Genomic DNA, 19,065 nt, shown 5'->3' on the forward strand with positions numbered 1-19,065 from the left:
GAATTATTCAGCTCTGAAGAATAAGGGAGATCCACTACAACCATTAGGTAAATACTGCTCATCCGACGGGGCACAACAGAGGCTGATAACCTAGTGCCCTCAGCACCCATGGCGGTTTTAGACTGTCACAGGGAGAAACTGAGCCATGTACAAGAGTCAAACCAACCCAAGGTTAACTCCTTGGGGCTAGACTCAGAAACAGCACACATTTGATCTACCACACCGTTGATCTACCACACCGTCCTCAGAAAGCTGTGCAGATCATATCTCATATCCCATATCTGAATTAGGCTACGAAATAATAGGAAATTGTGCCTCAAAGGCCAAACAGCTCCCAGATGGACAGTCACCTATGAGAATACCAGCTGGGTTTATGTATGCTTGCAAGTTCTTAATCGGAACTAAAGGATGTTGGGCCCTGAAATGGTGAGATAGGTTCTTCTGGCACTCCCAAACTGATTTTTTTCAACAGCAGTAAGAGTTTTTCTCTTTTCTAAAATTATATTAGCAGGGAAAAATATTTGTCAGGCTAGCTTCTTAGATCCTTTGAATGGGAAAGTCTACTAAATTGTTAAAATTTTAGAGAGCTCTCATCTTAAATATTGTACCTATTTTAATTGGTATACAGAAGCCCCAAAAGGCTTCAAAATTTCAAAATAGCCTCATTGAAAGATTTGTTGTAGAAAGCTAATAAAAGATTAATGATATAAAAGGTACCTAAAACTTTAATTACTGTTCCCATCTACTAATAATCTCCTATCTGAATTGCCTTTCTACTCAGAAGATCCTATTAAATGGTTACCTTTAGGAATGGGACTACATGAGGCTTGCAGGCAAGCCTCTTCAGATCAAAGGCTGAACTGAGGGCCACAGTTAAATAATTTCTTAAACCCAGGGAGAATCCTTAAAAGTGTTTATAAACAGATTACCAGGACTTCCCTGGTGGCGCAGTGGTTAAGACTCCACACTCCCAATGCAGGGAGCCCAGGTTCAATCCCCGGTCAGGGAACTAGATCCCACATGCATGCTGCAACTAAGAGTTTGCATGCCACAACTAAAGGAGCCAGTGAGCCACAACTAAGGAGCCCTCGAGCTGCAACTAAGGAGCCCTTGAGCTGCAGCTAAGGAGCCCACCTGCCACAACTAAGAAGCCCGCCTGCCGCAACTAAGACCCGGTGCAACTAACTAACTAACTAAATAATTAAAATTAAAATAATAAATACATTAATTACCAAGTTGGGAGGTGGGAAGCCAATGGTTTGACTAAACTGACCATAGCTGGTAATTGGAACCTGATAGTAATTTTTTTTGGAGGGGGGTGGTGCTGCTTCTTCCCTAAGCTAAATGAGGGAAAGTAAGACATTCCAACAAAGGTGAAGGGCTATGTCAGTCCTTTGAAATCACTGAGGTAGCCACCCAATTCTTTGAGGAAAAAACAAAAACAAAAAACTGTCCTTATTTTCCAAATCTAGTCTTTATAGGACCAGAGGTATGGCTCCAGAAATAATCCAAAGCCCACCAATCTTTTTACCACTCCCAAAATGTCCCCTTATTTATCTTAAGAGGCTTGTAAACAGAGAAAAAGAAATTTTTTCTGGCCTTGAGGGAGGGTAAATAACTTGGTACTTGACTTGTTAATGACAAATAGAAATCTTAAGTGTCTTCTCATAAATACTAGTAAAAAGGTTTTAGCAATCTAGATAGGTGATCTTGATTTGTTCCATCTGCCAGAAACCCAATTTGAATTCAATCTCTTTTATAACTGAGGGTTTTATATTGTTACACCTGATTCCTGGCTGAAATTTTGGAATGGGCACTATGAGGTCTCTGTGTCTGTTTGTGTGTTTCTTCGTATTTACATAGGTGTGTTGTAGATGTGTGGTACTGCAAAAATTAATTTGTAAAAGAGCTCTGTTTAATTGGCTTAAAGGAAATTAAACAGTTATATAAATATTCAGAAATACAAAAGAACCTGGCTAGAATGAATTTCAGGCTTATGTGATCTAGGAAATATTCAGTACTGAATTAATATCTGGTATTAAAGTTAGCTTAAGCTTGTTGGTTTAATTAATACAGACATGTCTTTAGAGTCATCAACATTAAGTATAATATTTTTATTGTACCTAGGTATACTAGAAATTAAATTAAACCTTATTATTCTTGTTAGAAAGTTGTTCAGCAAGAAAAAATAACAATACGATGAAACTTTTAACTCTTTAGGAATAACTGTGTTTTGGGGATGTCTATCTAAAATACTCTTTCCAGATTTTGGTAACTTGAAACTTTAGAGTTGTGCTAAATTAACTTAAATAATGGGAATCCATCGAATACCCAGGTCATTTCCAGCTAAGATACTGGTACATTAATTACTGAGCACAGGTTTCCTTTTTCAAAGAAACTAAGGTTAGTTAGGACTATTAATATGTTTGTTGTCACATTGAGACATTTTCTGTAAGAAAGAGAACGTTTTCTAGAACCATAAATATTATTTATAAGCTTGCCAATCTGAAGAATACTAACGGAAAAGACAGTTCATAATTGCTTAGTTTTTGCTAGAAACTATGTTTTAAGGTTAAGAATTATAATATGTGTAACTAAAGCTACTAAAATAATAAGGGAAACATTTTAGTATCCAAGGAAAATGGGAAGTATGTTTTCACTAAAAGAGGGTATAAGGAATGGAAATGCATTTTGTTAAAGGAAAAAAAGGGTAGTTTTGTCTTAGAGCTGGTTGTTTCTGAATGGAAAAGAAAATAAGGGACAAAATAATATGGATACAGAAAGTTGTAAAAGGGTCGAGGAAAAGGAACACTGAGAAAAGAGTTTTGTACGTGGTCAGGATTGGCTAAGATTGAGTTTAGTTAAGAAAATGATTTTTAAAGGCAAAGTGTATAAAACCAGAATTCAGTTTTCTCTCTAAGAGCACAAAGTTTTCTTAAAATATTGAGCTGCTTTTGGTAAGAGATTGTGTGACTTTCTTTGCCTTTAAGTGATTTATTACCTTTGAGATCTTTTATTGTCACTTTGCTTAAACGAATGAGTATTGTTTCACAGTGACCTATGATCCTATTTAACTAAGTATTTTGAAACTTTTTGATATTTTTGACAAATGTCCCAAAGATCAAATTCTAAATGAAGTTCACTGGACCTCTAGTTAACTCTGAGGTTTTCCAAAGGGTCCCTGGTATGCCTCAAAATATTTGTTTTCTCTCCCTCCCAGAGAGAGGAATATTAAACTAATTAGTCTTATTTGGTATGTTAAATTACATGGGAAGCATTGTCAAATTTGAGTGGTGATAAAACTTCTCAGGTTATATCATATGGGTAAATGTTATTAATATAGAAATTCTAGAAATTATATAGAACTCCTAAAAATCTGGTATGTCCTGGTAAAATGTTATCAGTCATAATTCTAGTAATTATCTTAAATTGTTGTATGTCACAACAGTAACCAAGTTTATTTGTCAATTGGCATTGTAATCAGGTCTTTCTTTAGCCTTGACTTTTTGAATCTTTTATCATTTATGGACAGTTATTATTTTACTCTGAAGTTTTTGCAAAAATGCTTCAACTTGAAGAAGATTCACAGAAAGGACTTTTGGACAAGTATAGGTTTCTGATAACTTTCAGATCATACCACTGAACTGGGTAAGAAATTAAAGACTTCTGATGGAAAACCTGATGGCTTCATAAAACCATTAACTGAAGATTAAGATCAAAGATTAGTCACATAAGACTGAGTGAAATTATGAGTATGGTTATATAATTTTTGTTTTTTGTCTGAAATATTACTTGTTTTTAATCTGTTTTCCAGATATAAAGAAACCTTTAAATCACAACTCTGTATGTAGAATTGAAACATTAATCTTTTCTCTCTACCTGATCCCTTCAGAACCTGTAAACTCTTAGGTTCCTAGCAACTTTCTCAGGTAATAAGGAAGGTCACCTCCTAACAGGTACAGGAATCTCAAGGTATTCAGGAGACTATGAGAAGAGAGAAATTCACCCAAACCTAGCACCCAAATCTACAGCTGTCACAGGCGGAATCTATGACATGCCTTCAGTGTGACTTTCCTGGCCCTGAGAATTTTTTTTTTAAAAGTTCAATCTGAGATTCCTTGTGAAAAGTTCCAGCACAGCCAATTTAAAGAGCCTAGGTTGTCAATTAACCAGACATTTTGCAAACCAATTTGTCTTAATGTGGCTACATTTGGTAGAAATTAGGGTAATTTTAGAGAGAAATAGATTATGTTTCAGTGGATATTAAATTCTAGTTTTATTAAATGAGGTCTTTATTTACTACTGCCTAAGACTCATTTCCCAGATAGTTTCCTTGTTGTTGTATTATTATAAAGTTTAGTTATTAAAAGGATACTCCAAGTTTGTTTCTGAAGCTTATCACAGTAATCTAACTTTGGATGAAGATCAGATGTGCCATGACCTGCAACCAGGAGATTATTCATACTGGAACAGGTATCAGATAAAGGACTCTTTATAGCCATATTGGAAGAGTCCTCCTCTCCTGAATAAACTGCATATCAGGCCTCCTCTCCTGAATAAACTGCATATCAGGCCTCCTCTCCTGAATAAACTGCAACTCCTGTTTCTGACACTTGACTTTGACTAAGAACAGCACTACCAGACCAGCAAGAGAAGACATCTGAAGAAGACAGCTGATCCAAGATGCTGTACTAGGTCTGTATACTGATTACTTTGACAACTGCTCACACTTTTTTTTCTCCTCACACTTTTGCTTGAGCTCAATCATTTGCAAGTTTCAAAAAAAAATCAATCTAATTACTGGGTTTGTGGCCAATTACCTATGTCCAGTACTCCCAGGTTGCCTTGGTAGATTTCTCCTCTCCAAGGCTCTAACTGGACAGCTCTTAGAAATTTTATTTTAAAAGAAAGAAACTCTAGCACTGTGCAAGCTAGTATCACTGCCAATATCACTAAGTGAGATGCTAATACCTGGCCAATTAATTTTTTTTTGCAAGTTCATATTTTATTTCTAATACGTTTGGAGCTTTGATTTTTGTAAAAAAGTTTTCACTTAATTCATTGAAAGCCCTTTCGTGCTGAGCCCAAGGTGGGGCCTGGGCCAGGCCAGACCCTTTGTAGCCTTCTTGCTCCCAGCCCAGACACCCAATGCGGGTGCAGGGTGGCTTCCCTCTGTCCACTCTGCCCTCCCACCCCCCTGCTGCATCTCTCTGTACAGAACAATTTTAAAAATGGAAGCTAAGATACAATATACATTGGACAGGCATGCAAACACATGCACACAGGCATCTGCTCCAAATGGGCAGGATGTCAGCTACACTCAGAGAGCACCAAGGAATGCATACGGAGCCCCTCCTGGGGAGGAGGACAGGGCCTGAGCCCCACCTTGGTCCTCATAGACCGCAGCTCCTCCCCACCTATTGCCCTGCTACCTGCCAGAGGGAGGGGTGGACAGCACAGAGGGCTGTGCACAAGGGAAGACAGCTGAGGGCAGCTGGGGGGTGGTGGAGAGGGCAGTGCCAGCCTGGAACAGCCAGGGAGGCTGTTCTAGGAGCCAGGGGGTGGGGGGAGGACTGGGGTAGACCCCCAGCCTCAGGTACCTGAGGAGTAGAAGGCCTGGGCTTTGCCCATCGAGGAGCTTCAAGTCTTACCTGGCCAATTAATGATGCCTGTTCTGAACCTGGTCATAAACAATACTTTTCATTAGATGGTGAATACTGGGTAGCCCCTAAGAGGACCCAATGGTTTTATGGAACAAGTTTACGACCTTGGCTTTCCTCAGGTTGGTTAGGAAGATATGTTATTCGTTTCCCTTGGGCTCAAGATCACTGATGGGTAGCTCCTGTCAATCTTTGATGTCAATCTGTAATGGGAGCACACTGGTTTCTATCATGTTTCCAATGGTATGACCATTTGGCCACGATATTTGTTAACTCATCTTATAACATACGAAGAGTCAAGGGCTTCCCTGGTGGCTCAGTGGTTGAGAGGCCACCTGCCCATGCAGGGGACACGGGTTCGTGCCCCAGACTGGGAAGATCCCACATGCCGCAGAGCGGCTGGGACCATGAGCCATGGCTGCTGAGCCTGCGCGTCCGGAGCCTGTGCTCCGCAACGGGAGAGGCCACAACAGTGAGAGGCCCACGTACCACAAAAAAAAAAAAGAGTCAAATTTCCGCTCTGAAAAATCCTCTTCCCAGTTTAGGGGAAATACTAGGAAAAGGGTTTGGTTCAGGAGGATCTTGGCTTAAATCTTTGTTAATGATGCTGTTGGTTCTACTGGCAACTTAAACTAGTTTGTGGAACTTACAAGGTGATAGCTTCTTGCCTTTCATGCTGTGTATCACCTATTCGTAGTAAAATAATGATGTCTAAACAACTTAAAACTTTGGATCATGTCTCCAGTGCTCTATAAAATAATAGGCATACATAATGCACATGTGAGGGGAATTGTCTTGTCTTACTGGACAGCCTAGAATTGGCTCTCAGTCCTTGTTAAACATTCTGCTAGTATAATTCCCCACCCCACCCTGCATCCCCCCAAAAAAGAGAAAAGGGCTATTAGGACCCAACATTGAGGGACACGATGGACCAACGGCAAGCGAGCAACCACCCTGGCATCAAGGGACCAAATATTTGATCACCTAATGCTTTCCATAGAAAGGTTAATGATCAGAAAGAGGAAATTGTGAAATAAAATTCATATTTTATGGCAAGAAAAGAAAAATTTAAACATAAAAATTTTCTCTGCCTTTTGGCCCCCTCTTTCCCCTCTATAGTGTACTGTATATCTGCATTATGCATCATGACCAAATTTTCCCCATCGGCAAAAATACCTGCCCAATCCTAAACTGCAACATTCTTCTAGCATTAAGACAACTCCTGGGGCTTCCTTGGTGGCACAGTGGTTGAGAGTCCACCTGCCGATGCAGGGGACACGGGTTCGTGCCCCGGTCCAGGAAGATCCCACATGCCGCGGAGCGGCCAGGCCCATGAGCCGTGGCCGTTGAGCCTGTGCTCCGCAACGGGAGAGGCCACAACAGTGAGAGGCCCGCATACCACAAAAAAAAAAAAAGGCAACTTCTTAAAAGATAACCTTTCTTCTTTATCTTGTAAAGAGTCAGGTTACCTACCACTTTGTACCTGCAGAAGTGAACTGTGTAAACTGTCACTATTACGTCATTTGATATGATGTACATCCTGTCTAAAAACCACTTCTAACGGATGGAACAGTTCTCAGAGCTTTCTGAGATGCCGTTCCTAGCTTGTAATTCTCAATAAGACTAGAATATATTTTCCATTTCTTTGTTAATTTTTCATGAACAGGAAGATGGTGAAAAAAGAAGTGAAGTGCCCTTATTTTCTTCATTAAAAGAGAAAGAGGGAGATGCATTTCAAATGGCTGGAAAAAAGATGGTTTATTCAATAAATGCCACTGCAATAAAATATAGATTCCTCCATTACACCATAATTTTTTTTTTTTTTTTGCAGTGGCACTCACTGCTGTGGCCTCTCCTGTTGCGGAGCACAGGCTCCGGACGCACAGGCTCAGCGGCTATGGCTCACGGGCCCAGCCACTCCACGGCATGTGGGATCCTCCCAGACCACGGCATGAACCCGTGTCCCCTGCATCGGCAGGCAGACTCTCAACCACTGAGCCACCAGGGAAGCCTTACACCATAATTTTTAAAAATTCAGATGTATTAATATATTTAGGAGAGACCATTAAAAAAAAAAGAAAATACAGAAGATTATTTGAAGTAGAGTGTGAAAGGATTTCGATCTAAAATGGAACCAGATGGGACTTCCCTGTCAGTCCAGTGGTTAAGACACATTGCTACCAATGCAAGGGGCACGGGTTCAATCCCTGGCTGGGGAATTAAGATCCCACATGCTTCACAGTGTGGCCAGAAGATTGAAATGGAGAATTTTATGCATGCAGCCTCTGAAGAACAGAATTTAAGAACTGAGAGAAGGATTTCCCATAAATGCCAGATAATCAGAAGACTGAGCCTTATCTTCTGACCAATGACCATCTACCAAGTATCTCTCCCCATCCTCAAGCCAAAGAACTTACTGCTTGGACTCTGGCTAGACTTTCCTTGTCTGTACTCCTTGCCCATAAATACAACCTGCCCCAAACCCTCAACAAAACCTCCTGTAACTTGGTACTGCATGCATTCCCTGAATTGTAATATCCTCTGCTGTTCTGAAATAAACTCAATTTCTGGTAATTTGAGCATGTCTCAGTGTACCTCTTTAGGTTGACAAGAAAATGCTTTTTAAAATATGAAAAAAAATGTAGAGATAAGTGTACCAAAAGACTGTGAGTTAATTACGAGAAAGTATAAAACTTTTATATGACAAAATGAACAATTAAAAAGATTTTTTTTAAACTATAAAAAGAAGAAAATAATTGAGAAATAAAGTCAATCCTGCCCATCTTCTAAGTCAATAGGGGGAAAACACCCAAATTCTAATAATAAAAACGTGAAGGGACGTGTACGAGTCATTAAAGAAGAAATACAAATGACCAATAAACATTTTTAAAAGAAAGCCTAAATCACATCGATCAAGCAGTTTTTTAAAAAACTAATAAACACATAAACCTAGCACAAGGACCCTCCTTTCTCCACCCTGCTCTCTCCCCTGAAATATAATCTGTGTTGACCAAAGTGGAGATAAACAAATATAAAATTATACAGTACTTACATATTGCTCGTAGGAGATAAATGGGTACCACATATTGTTAAATTAAAAAGATAGGCTTATTTGTATTTTCTATAATCTTCCTATAATGTACATCTATTTTATTTATAATATGAAAAAATAGGGTAATTTTTAAAAGCTGATAGTCCTCCCTAAAATAAACCTAAAATAGCAAAAGACTTTGCTCAGCTTCAGAATAAAAGTTAAAATTGTAACAGCTAATATTTCAGTAATCTAGACTTCTAAAATCCCAGACGATAGCTAATTACGTAAGTTTTGTACATTCCAGAAGGAATGAGATAACAGCTTAGCAATTTAAAAATATTACCGCTCATCAGAGGGTGTTTGTCCCACCCACCCGGGCCTGGGGAGTCTGCTGAGATCCCAGGCTGGTCCCCTGCCTTCCAAGGACACCCCCTTCCCCTGTCCGCACTGGTCCTGGGGTCATAGGGAGGAGGCTGAGGATAGAACAGGAGAGGCAGGTGGAAGGGGCCCTCCAGGACAGGAGGAGCTGGAGAGGAAGAGGGTGTTTTCCCTGCCGACTTGAGCCCAGGAAGTCTGCTGGGCTCCCAGGTGAGGTCCCCTGCCCTCTGAGACCAGGGATGGGGGGCACGCCTGGGTCCCTTCTGTTCCTTAAGCCTAAGCCACATACCCCCCCCAGCCCCCAGGGCCTTTTTCAACTCTGTGGGTCCTGAGCATAGGCCCGGCCCACCACCCAAACCTCACCCTTGCTTAGGCCCCGCCCTCCACAGCCAAGGCCTTTTCCCCATTTTTTTTTTTCTCTTTTTTTGTTTTCTCTTTTCCCTCCCCCTCTTTTTTATTACTGTGGTACTATGGTACCTTCTGGTTGTTGATTCATCTATATTTTAATTTTTTTTTGGTGGTACACGGGCCTCTCACTGTTGTGGCCTCTCCCGTTGCGGAGCGCAGGCTCAGTGGCCATGGCTCATGGGCCCAGCCACTCCGCGGCATGTGGGATCTTCCCGGACCGGGGCATGAACCCGTGTCCCCTGCATCTGCAGGCGGACTCTCAACCACTGCGCCACCAGGGAAGCCCTATATTTTTATTTTCATATCCTTTCTAATGTATCTGTTAGTTTCCTAATTTTATTTTTTACTTTGTTATTGTTCTCTCTCTCTTATTTTTTTGCCATCCAACGTGCCTTGCGGGATCTTGGTTCACAAGCTGGGGGTCGGGTCAAAGGTCCTAGGGCGGGAGCTCCGAGTTGGAACCACTGGACTAACAGAGAACTTCAGACCACAGGGAATATTCATCAGAGTGAGGTCTCACGGAGGTACTCATCTCAGCCAAAGACCCAGCTCCACCCAACAGCTTACAAACTCCAGGGTTGGAAGCCTCAGGCCAAACAACCAGTAAGACAGGAACACAATCCCACTCACACACACACAAAAAGAGACGGCAAAAAAAAAATGTCACATGTGAAGGAGCAAGGTAAAAAACTACAAGACCAAATAAATGAAGAGGAAATAGGCAATCTATCTGGAAAAGAATTCAGGGTAATGATAGTAAAGATGATATAGAATCTCAGAAATAGAATGGAGGTACAGATTGAGAAAACACAAAAAATGTTTAACAAAGAACTAGAAAAACTAAAGAACAAACAAACAGAGATGAACAACACAATAACTGAAATGAAAAATACACTAGAAGGCATCAGTAACAGAATAATGGAGGCAGAGAAACGAATAAGTGAGCTGGAAGACAAAATGGTGGAAATAACTGCCAAGGAGCAGAATAAAGAAAACAAGAATGAAAAGAACTGAAGACAATCTCAGAGACCTCTGGGATAACACTAAACGTACCAACATTCAAATTATAGGGGTCGCAGAAGAAGAGAAAAAGAAAGAGGCTGAGAAAACATTTGAAGAGATTATAGTCGAAAATGTCCCTAATACGGGAAAGGAAATAGTCACCCAAGTCCAAGAAGCACAGAGAGTCCCATACAGGATAAACCCTAGGAAAAACAAACCAGGACACATATTAATCAAACTAACAAAAATTAAATTCAAAGAAAAAATATTAAAAGCAGCAAGGGGAAAACAAAAATAGCACAGCTGATTTTTCAGCAGAAACTCCAAAGGCCAGAGGGGAGTGGCAGGACACACATACAGTGATGAAAGAGAAAAACCTACAACCAAAATTACTCTACCCAGCAAGGATCTCATTCAGATTTGAGGGAGAAATCAAGACCTTTTCAGACAAGCAAAAGCTAAAAGAATTCAGCACCACCAAACCAGCTTTACAACAAATGCTAAAGAAACTTCTCTAGGCAGGAAACATAAGAGAAGAAAAAGACGCACAAAAACAAACCCAAAACAATTGAGAAAATGCTAACAGGAACATATATATCAGTAACAACCCTGAATGTAAACAGATTAAATGCCTCAACCAAGAGACACAAACTTGCTGAATGGATACAAAAACCATATATATGCTGTCTACAAGAGACCCATTTCAGACCTAGGGACACATACAGACTGAAAGTGAGGGGATGGAAAATGATATTCCATGAAAATGGAAATAAAAAGAAAGATGGAGTAGCAATACTCATATCCAATAAAATAGACTTTAAAATAAAGACTATTACAAGAGACAAAGAAGGACACTACACAATGATCAAGGGATCAATCCAAGAAGAAGATATAATAATTATAAATGTTTATGCACCCAACATAGGAGCACCTCAATACATAAGGCAAACGCTAACAACCATGAAAGGAGAAATCAACAGTAACACAATCATAGTGGGGGACTTTAACACATCACTTACACCAATGGACAGATCATCCAAACAGAAAATAAATAAGGAAGCACAAGCTTTAAATGACACAATAGACTAGATAGATTTAATTGATATTTATAGAATATTCCACCCAAAAGTGGCAGAATACACTTTCTTCTTAAGTGCACACAGAACATTTTCCAGGACAGAACACATCTTGGGTCACAAATCAAGCCTCAGAAAATGTAAGAAAACTGAAATCATATCAAGCATCTTTTCTGACCACAACGCTATGAGACTGGAAATCAATTACAGGGGAAAAAAACTGCAAAAAACACAAATACATGGAGGCTAAACAGTGTGCTACTGCATAACCAAGAGATAACTGAAGAAATCAAAGAAGAAATTAAAAAATACCTAGAAACAAATGACAACGAAAACACGACAATCCAAAAACTATGGGATGCAGCAGAATCAGTTCTAAGAGGAAAGTTTACAGCAATTCAATCTCGCCTCAAGAAACAAGAACAATCTCAAATAAACAATCTAACCCTACACTTAAGACAACCAGAGAAAGAAGAACAAAGAAAACTCAAAGTCAGTAGAAGGAAAGAAATCATAAAAATCAGAGCAGAAATAAATGAAATAGAAATGAAGAAAACAATAGCAAAGATCAATAAAACTAAAAGCTGGTTCTTTGAGAAGATAAACAAAATTGACATATCCTTAGCCAGACTCATCAAGAAAAAAAGGGAGAGGATACAAATCAATAAAATTAGAAATTAAAAAGAAGAAATCATAACTGACACCACAGAAATACAGAGGATTATAAGAGACTACTATAAACAAGTATATGTCAATAAAATGGACAACCATGAAGAAATGGACAAATTCGTAGAAAAGTACAATTTTCCAAGACTAAACCAGGAGGAATCAGAAAATATAAACAGACCTATCACAAGTAATGAAATTTAAACCATAATTAAAAATCTTCCAACAAACAAAAGCCCAGGACCAGATGGCTTCACAGGTGAATTCTATCAAACATTTAGAGAATAGCTAAGACTGAACCTTCTCAAACTCTTCCCCAAAATTGCAGAGGGAGAAACACTCCCAAATCCATTCTACGAAGCCACCATCACAATGATACCAAAAACAGAAAAAGATATCACAAAAAAAGAAAATTATAGACCAATATCATGGATGAACACAGATGCAGAAATCCTCAACAAAATACTAGCAAACAGAATCCAACAACACATTAAAAGGATCATATACCATGATCAAGTGGGATTTATCCCAGGGATGCAAGGATTCTTCAATATATGCAAATCAATCAATGTGATACACCATATTAACAAATTAAGGAATAAAAACCATATGATCATCTCAGTAGATGCAGAAAAAGCTTCTGACAAAATTCAACACCCATTTATGATAAAAACTCTCCAGAAAATGGGCACAGAGGGAACCTACCTCAACATAATAAAGGCCATATATGACAAACCCACAGCAAGCATCATACTCAGTGGTGAAAAACTGAAAGCATTTCCTCTAAGATCAGGAATAAGACAAGGATGTCCATTCTTGCCACTCTTGTTCAACATAGTTTTGGAAGTCCTACCACGGCAATCAGAGAAGAAAAAGAAAGAAAAGGAATACAAATTGGAAAAGAAGAAGTAAACCTGCCACTGTTTGCGGATGACATGATACTACACATAGATAATCCTAAAGATGCCACCAGAAAACTACTAGAACTAATCAATGAATTTGGTAAGGTTGCAGGATACAAAATTAATGCACAGAAATTCCTGGCACTCCTATATACCAACAATGAAAAATCAGAAAGAGAAATTGAGGAAAGAATCCCATTTACCATCCCCCCAAAAAGAATAAAATACCTAGGAATAAACCTGCCTAAGGAGGTGAAAGACTTGTACTCAGAAAACTATAAAACACTGATGAAAGAAATCAAAGATGACATAAACAGAGAGAAATATATCATGTTCTTGGATTGGAAGAATCAATACTGTGAAAATGACTATATGACCCAAAGCAATCTACAGATTCAATGAAATCCCTATCAAACTACCAATGGCATTCTTCACAAAATTAGAACAAAAAATTTTACAATTCGTATGGAAACACTAAAGACCCCAAATAGCCAAAGCAATCTTGAGAAAGAAAAACGGAGCTGGAGGAATCAGGCTCCCTTACATCAAACTATACCACAAAGCTACAGTAATCAAGACAGTATGGTACTGGCACAGAAACAGAAATATAGATCAATGGTACAGGATAGAATGCCCAGAGATAAACCCATGCACATATGGTCACCTAATTTATGACCAGGGAGGTAAGAACATACAATGGAGAAAGGATAGCCTCTTCAATACGTGGTGCTGGGAAAACTGGACAGCTACATGTAAAAGAATGAAATTAAAACACTACCTAACACCATACATAAAAATAAACTCCAAATGGATGAAAGACCTAAATGTAAAACCAGACACTATAAAACTCTTAGAGGAAAACACAGGAAAAACACGCTTTAACGTAAACCACAGCAAGATCTTTCTTGACCCACCTCCTAGAGTAAATAAAATAAAAATAAACAAATGTGACTTAATTAAACTTCAAAGTTTTGCCCAGCAAAGGAAACCATAAACAAGACAAAAAGACAACCCTCAGAATGGGAGAAAATATTTGCAAATGAAACAACAAAGGATTAATCTCCAAAACATACAAACAGTTCACGGAGCTCAATATGAAAATAAACAAACAACCCAATTAACAACTGGGCGGAAGATCTAAATAGACATTTCACCAAGGAAGACATACAGATGGCCAAGGGGCATATGAAAAGATGCTCAACATCACTAATTATTAGAGAAATGCAAATCAAAACTACAATGAGGTATCACCTCACACCAGTCAGAATGGCTAATATCAAAAAATCTAGAAACAAAGAATGCTGGAAAGTGTGTGGTGAAAAGGGAACCCTCCTGCACTGTTGGTGGGAATGTAAATTGATACAACTATTGAAAACAGTATGGAGGTTCCTTGAAAAACTAAAAACAGAACTACCATATGACCCCGCAATCCCACTACTGGGCATATACCCTGAGAAAACCATAATTCCAAAAGAGACATGTGCCACAATATTCACTGCAGCACTATTTACAATAGCCAGGACATGGAAGCAACCTAAATGTCCACCGACAGATGAATGGATAAAGAAGATGTGGCACATATATACAATAGAGTATTACTTAGCTATAAAAAGGAATGAAATTGAGTTATTTGTAGTTAGGTGGATGGACCTAGAGTCTGTCATACAGAGTGAAGGAAGTCAGAAAGAGAAAAACAAATACCGTATTCTAATGCACATATATGGAATGTAAAAAAAAAAAAAAAAGGGTACTGATGAACCTAGTTTCAGGGCAGGAATAAAGATGTATACATAGAGAATGGACTTGAGGACATGGGGTGGGAGGGGGAAGATGGGGAGAAGTGAGAGTAGCATCGACATATATACACTACCGAATGTAAAATAGTTAGCTAGCGGGAAGCAGCAGCATAGCACAGGGAGATCAGCTTGGTGCTTTGCGACGACCTAGAGGGGTGCAATAGGGAGCATGGGAGGGAGGGGATATGGGGACATATGTATGCGTATGGTTGATTCACTTTGTTGTACAACAGAAACTAACACAGTATTGTGAAGCAATTATACTCCAATAAAGATCTATTAAAAATAAATACATTTTAAAAATAAATAAAATAAAATTACCGCTCAAGTCTCATACTATGGATTTTCACAGTTGGAAATCAATTCCAACGTAAAAAATATTGTCAATAGCAGGTCTTATTTTTTCCTTTCTAGAATAAAAATGGCAGGAAATTTTTCTTCTGCTTTCTTAAATACAGTCTAACTTTTTTACCATTCTTCTTCTATGTCAACGATACTCCTTGCCACTCCTGTATGTGTTTGTATATGGAGAGGCAGATTTTACTAACTGCTTAACAAATAACCAACAGGGAAAAGAAGCTGGTTTCCGACATTTTCCAAACATAAAGGCATGGCAATTTGAACAGTTCATGCTTTGCTATGGAGAAGACCTCACAGTATACAGCACAGCCTAAAATCTTTCACCTGTAAAGTTCTCAGGTTCTTCCTCTGTAGGTTGCTTTTGTTTGTTTTTTTAAAAAAAAAAAAAAAAAGAGTTAGGGACTTTCCTGGTGGTCCAGTGGTTAAGACTCCGCATTCCCAATGCAGGGGTAACAGGTTCGATGCCTGGTCAGGGAACTAAGATCCCGCATGCCTCATGGAGTGGCCAAAAAATAAAATAAAATAAACCATCTATAGATTTCAAATAATAAAATTAAAGAAAAAAAGAATTCGAATGTAATATCAGTAAGTATCACCCTAACAGGGGAGACAAAAATTTGTCCTATAAAGTAGAAGGCCTTAGTAATAAGTCTTTTAAAGCCCTTTAAAGCTTTGTAGGTGAAAAAGAAAAAATTCTGTTTCAGGGTAAGCCTAGCATAGATACATTATGAAATATTCAAAACATTTAGAAGTAAAGTATTATGTAAAAATTAATCACTTTTGTGATATATATATATATACACATATACATATATATAAATACATATATATATATCTGCTACATGTTTCTCTAAGACCAAAAACATAACTTCATACCTCATAATCTGGTCCTCCAAAGTGAGATTTTTTCTTAAGTTCTGTCATGGCATTTTTGTATGCTTCCTCTATTCTTCTTCTCTTCTCACTTTCCTATTTAAAAAAAGAAAAGCAAGTGAAAAATTTATCAAGTCAAGTGGGATTTTCTCTACATTTCATCAAAATTTTATAACTTGGCCCCAAAATAACTCCACTTCTGTGAAAAATGAGTATTCTTCTGCCCAAGAAAACACTTTTTTCTGGGCCATATATCACATACAAGCTACCATTTAAAATACCACTAAGATCGCCTTATAGGTAGGTTATATATTTAAATGGATTAAGTAATTACCAAAGTGTCTACACTTCAAAAAACCAAAAAAAAAAAGGATAAATTAGCACCAGAGAAATGCCTACAATATATATTCACGTGTTTGTTTCCCCCAGTAGGAGCTAAATTAATTTTGTTACAGACAAAAAGTCAAGTAATGGATGCCAGGAAGAAAATAACTCAATTATTGGTAGAATCAATAAATGCAAAAAGATATTCTAAAGAAAGATACCTTTCTTATACTTTCCAACTGCTGGTTAAAATTATTTTAGAGCTGAAAAAGAGCTTAGATTTCTACTTTAACCTTCTCCTTTTATAGACAGGTTCTATGGCTCTAAGAGTTTGCGCAAAGATCCAAGGACAAAATGTAAAAAGGCTGGCCTTGACACCAACCTCAAACTTTTTTTTTACAACAATGGACTACAATGAGTCAAATGTGATATTAAAGCCCTACAAGCTTATAAAGAACCTAATGCCTTTATTCCCTCACCTCAAATATTTAAAGGGCTAAATTAAAGTCCACACCGAACTCACCCAGAGCTTAACTACTTCTAAAAACCCTACCTGAATTAAGCTAGTGCAAATCAATGAATTAGTTCAGTAGGCCCAAAGACTAACTGATTTTTGTGTACTGAAGAGAAAACAGGACTACAGACCCATCAGAATGGCTAAAATTTAAAAACACAAAAAATCACCCACAAAAAAAAATGACAATACCAAGTGCTGTCAAGGGTGAAGAGCAACTGGAATTCTCATCTACTGCTGGTGGGAATATAAACTGATATAACCACTTTGGAAAATTGTTTGCCTCTACCCACTAAAGCTAAGCATATACCTCGTGAATAGATAATTTTACTGCTTGGTATGTGCCCAAGAGAAAAGAGTGCATATATCCACCAAAAGATACGTACAAGAATGCTCACAGCAGCTTTATTCACAACAGCCAAAATATAAAAAGTTAAATGTCCATCAGCAGGAAAAAGGAAAAAACAAATTGAAGTCATACAATGAAAATTCATTACACAATGAACAGCATACAGCAATAATACTATACAACAATAAAAAATAATAAACTACCACTAAAAGTTACAAGATGAATGAACTTCACAGTCAGTGTTGAGGGGGCGGAGGAGCGAGCCAGACACACGAGTATATTTTGTATGATTCCATTTACATGCTGTTCAAGAACAGGCAAAACTAATCTATGACTGTATAAGTTAAAACTGTGGTCACTTCTTGAGGTACTGGTACAGCATGGACTAGGACGGGGCATGAAGAAACCTTCCGAGGTGCTATAAAAGTTCTACATCTTGATTTGAGTGGTGGTTACAGGGAAGTATACATGTGTATAACACTCATCAAGCAGTACACTTAAGATTGGTATACTTCACTGTATATATGTTAAACCTTAATTTAAAAAAATGAACAAAACAAAAACACACAACACAGCAATAATATTAAAATGATTTCAAGGAAAGCGAAAAAACGTGAAATTACACACTTGTAAATCCACTAATATAAGCAAACATCTTCAATGAATAATTTTTTTCTTATTAACATTCTTAACAACTAAAATTTGTTTAATCTTAGAATTTTTGGTCTTCCTGGACACGACTGGCTAAAAATTAAGTACACTTCTTCTAGAAAAGAAAGAATTATTTTTATAGGTAACTAAGAATATTCAATCATTTAGCTGTAAGAACAATGGAAATGACGTTAGAAATGTACATAAGAGCTATTAAACATAAAATCAGAGAACTATTAGAGATTTGTATGTTATACACATCTATTGTATGTGTATATCTATTATATACATAAACATATATTAGAAATCTACATAAAAGGTACACAGCTATTCAATAGCTATTATTATATCACCTATCACCTACTTAATCACTCTCATTAGATTTTTAGCTCCTTGAAAAATGGTTTCCTGTACACTACTGTTTTCTCATTTCTAGCTTAGAGTCTAGCACACAACAAGCATATAAATACTTCTTGAATAAAACAACAATTTCAAGTAAACCATATTGTTAACACTGTATTTTCCTCCTCAATTATATGAATTACCTAAAAGACATGTTTGTTGATAAACAACTCTCTCTATTCAAGAACTTCCTAATCTTTACAGCGCGTGTATATATACATGTATGTATGCACATACACATATGTATATATACACACATGTATATACACACACATTGAATATATATGTATATACTGTGTATGCACACACGGACTTACATTTCCTGTAAAATGTAACTAGGAGCCTATATCAACCTTGAGAAGAAAATTATGGTGGAAAAGGTAAATAAGATTTGACATCAGATAGACCTGGAAAAGGATTACAAATTACAGCCATTTGCAGATTTCAATTAATACTACTATCTTTTGTGACTGTTATTTGGTTAAATGTGGTCTAACAAAACTGTTTTTTCACAGATCCTTTGGTATAGTCTACTTGTTGCTACCCAATAAAGAAAGAGAATGGATAAGATTACCAACATTGAAGACAACTGCAAGTACACATCCCTTTCAAATAAGAAATCTGATTGACAAAAAGATGGGGAAGCCATGTCTTATTTTTAATGAATTTT

General features: G+C 37.7%; 1 protein-coding gene across 2 annotated transcripts in view; it reads right to left on the reverse strand.

Moving 5' to 3' along the window:
* CERT1 (ceramide transporter 1) overlaps positions 1-19,065 on the reverse strand; it is a 128,566-nt gene that overhangs the window by 35,737 nt on the left and 73,764 nt on the right. For both annotated transcript variants that reach the window (XM_082650090.1, XM_082650089.1), the window contains exon 8: positions 16,159-16,251. In XM_082650090.1, the coding sequence (XP_082506216.1) occupies positions 16,159-16,251 (93 nt within the window). The remainder of the gene's footprint in view (positions 1-16,158; positions 16,252-19,065) is intronic.

The sequence above is a fragment of the Grampus griseus genome, assembly GCF_964374135.1.
Source record: "Grampus griseus genome assembly, chromosome: 3".
In the NCBI taxonomy this organism is placed as follows: Eukaryota; Metazoa; Chordata; class Mammalia; order Artiodactyla; family Delphinidae; genus Grampus; species Grampus griseus.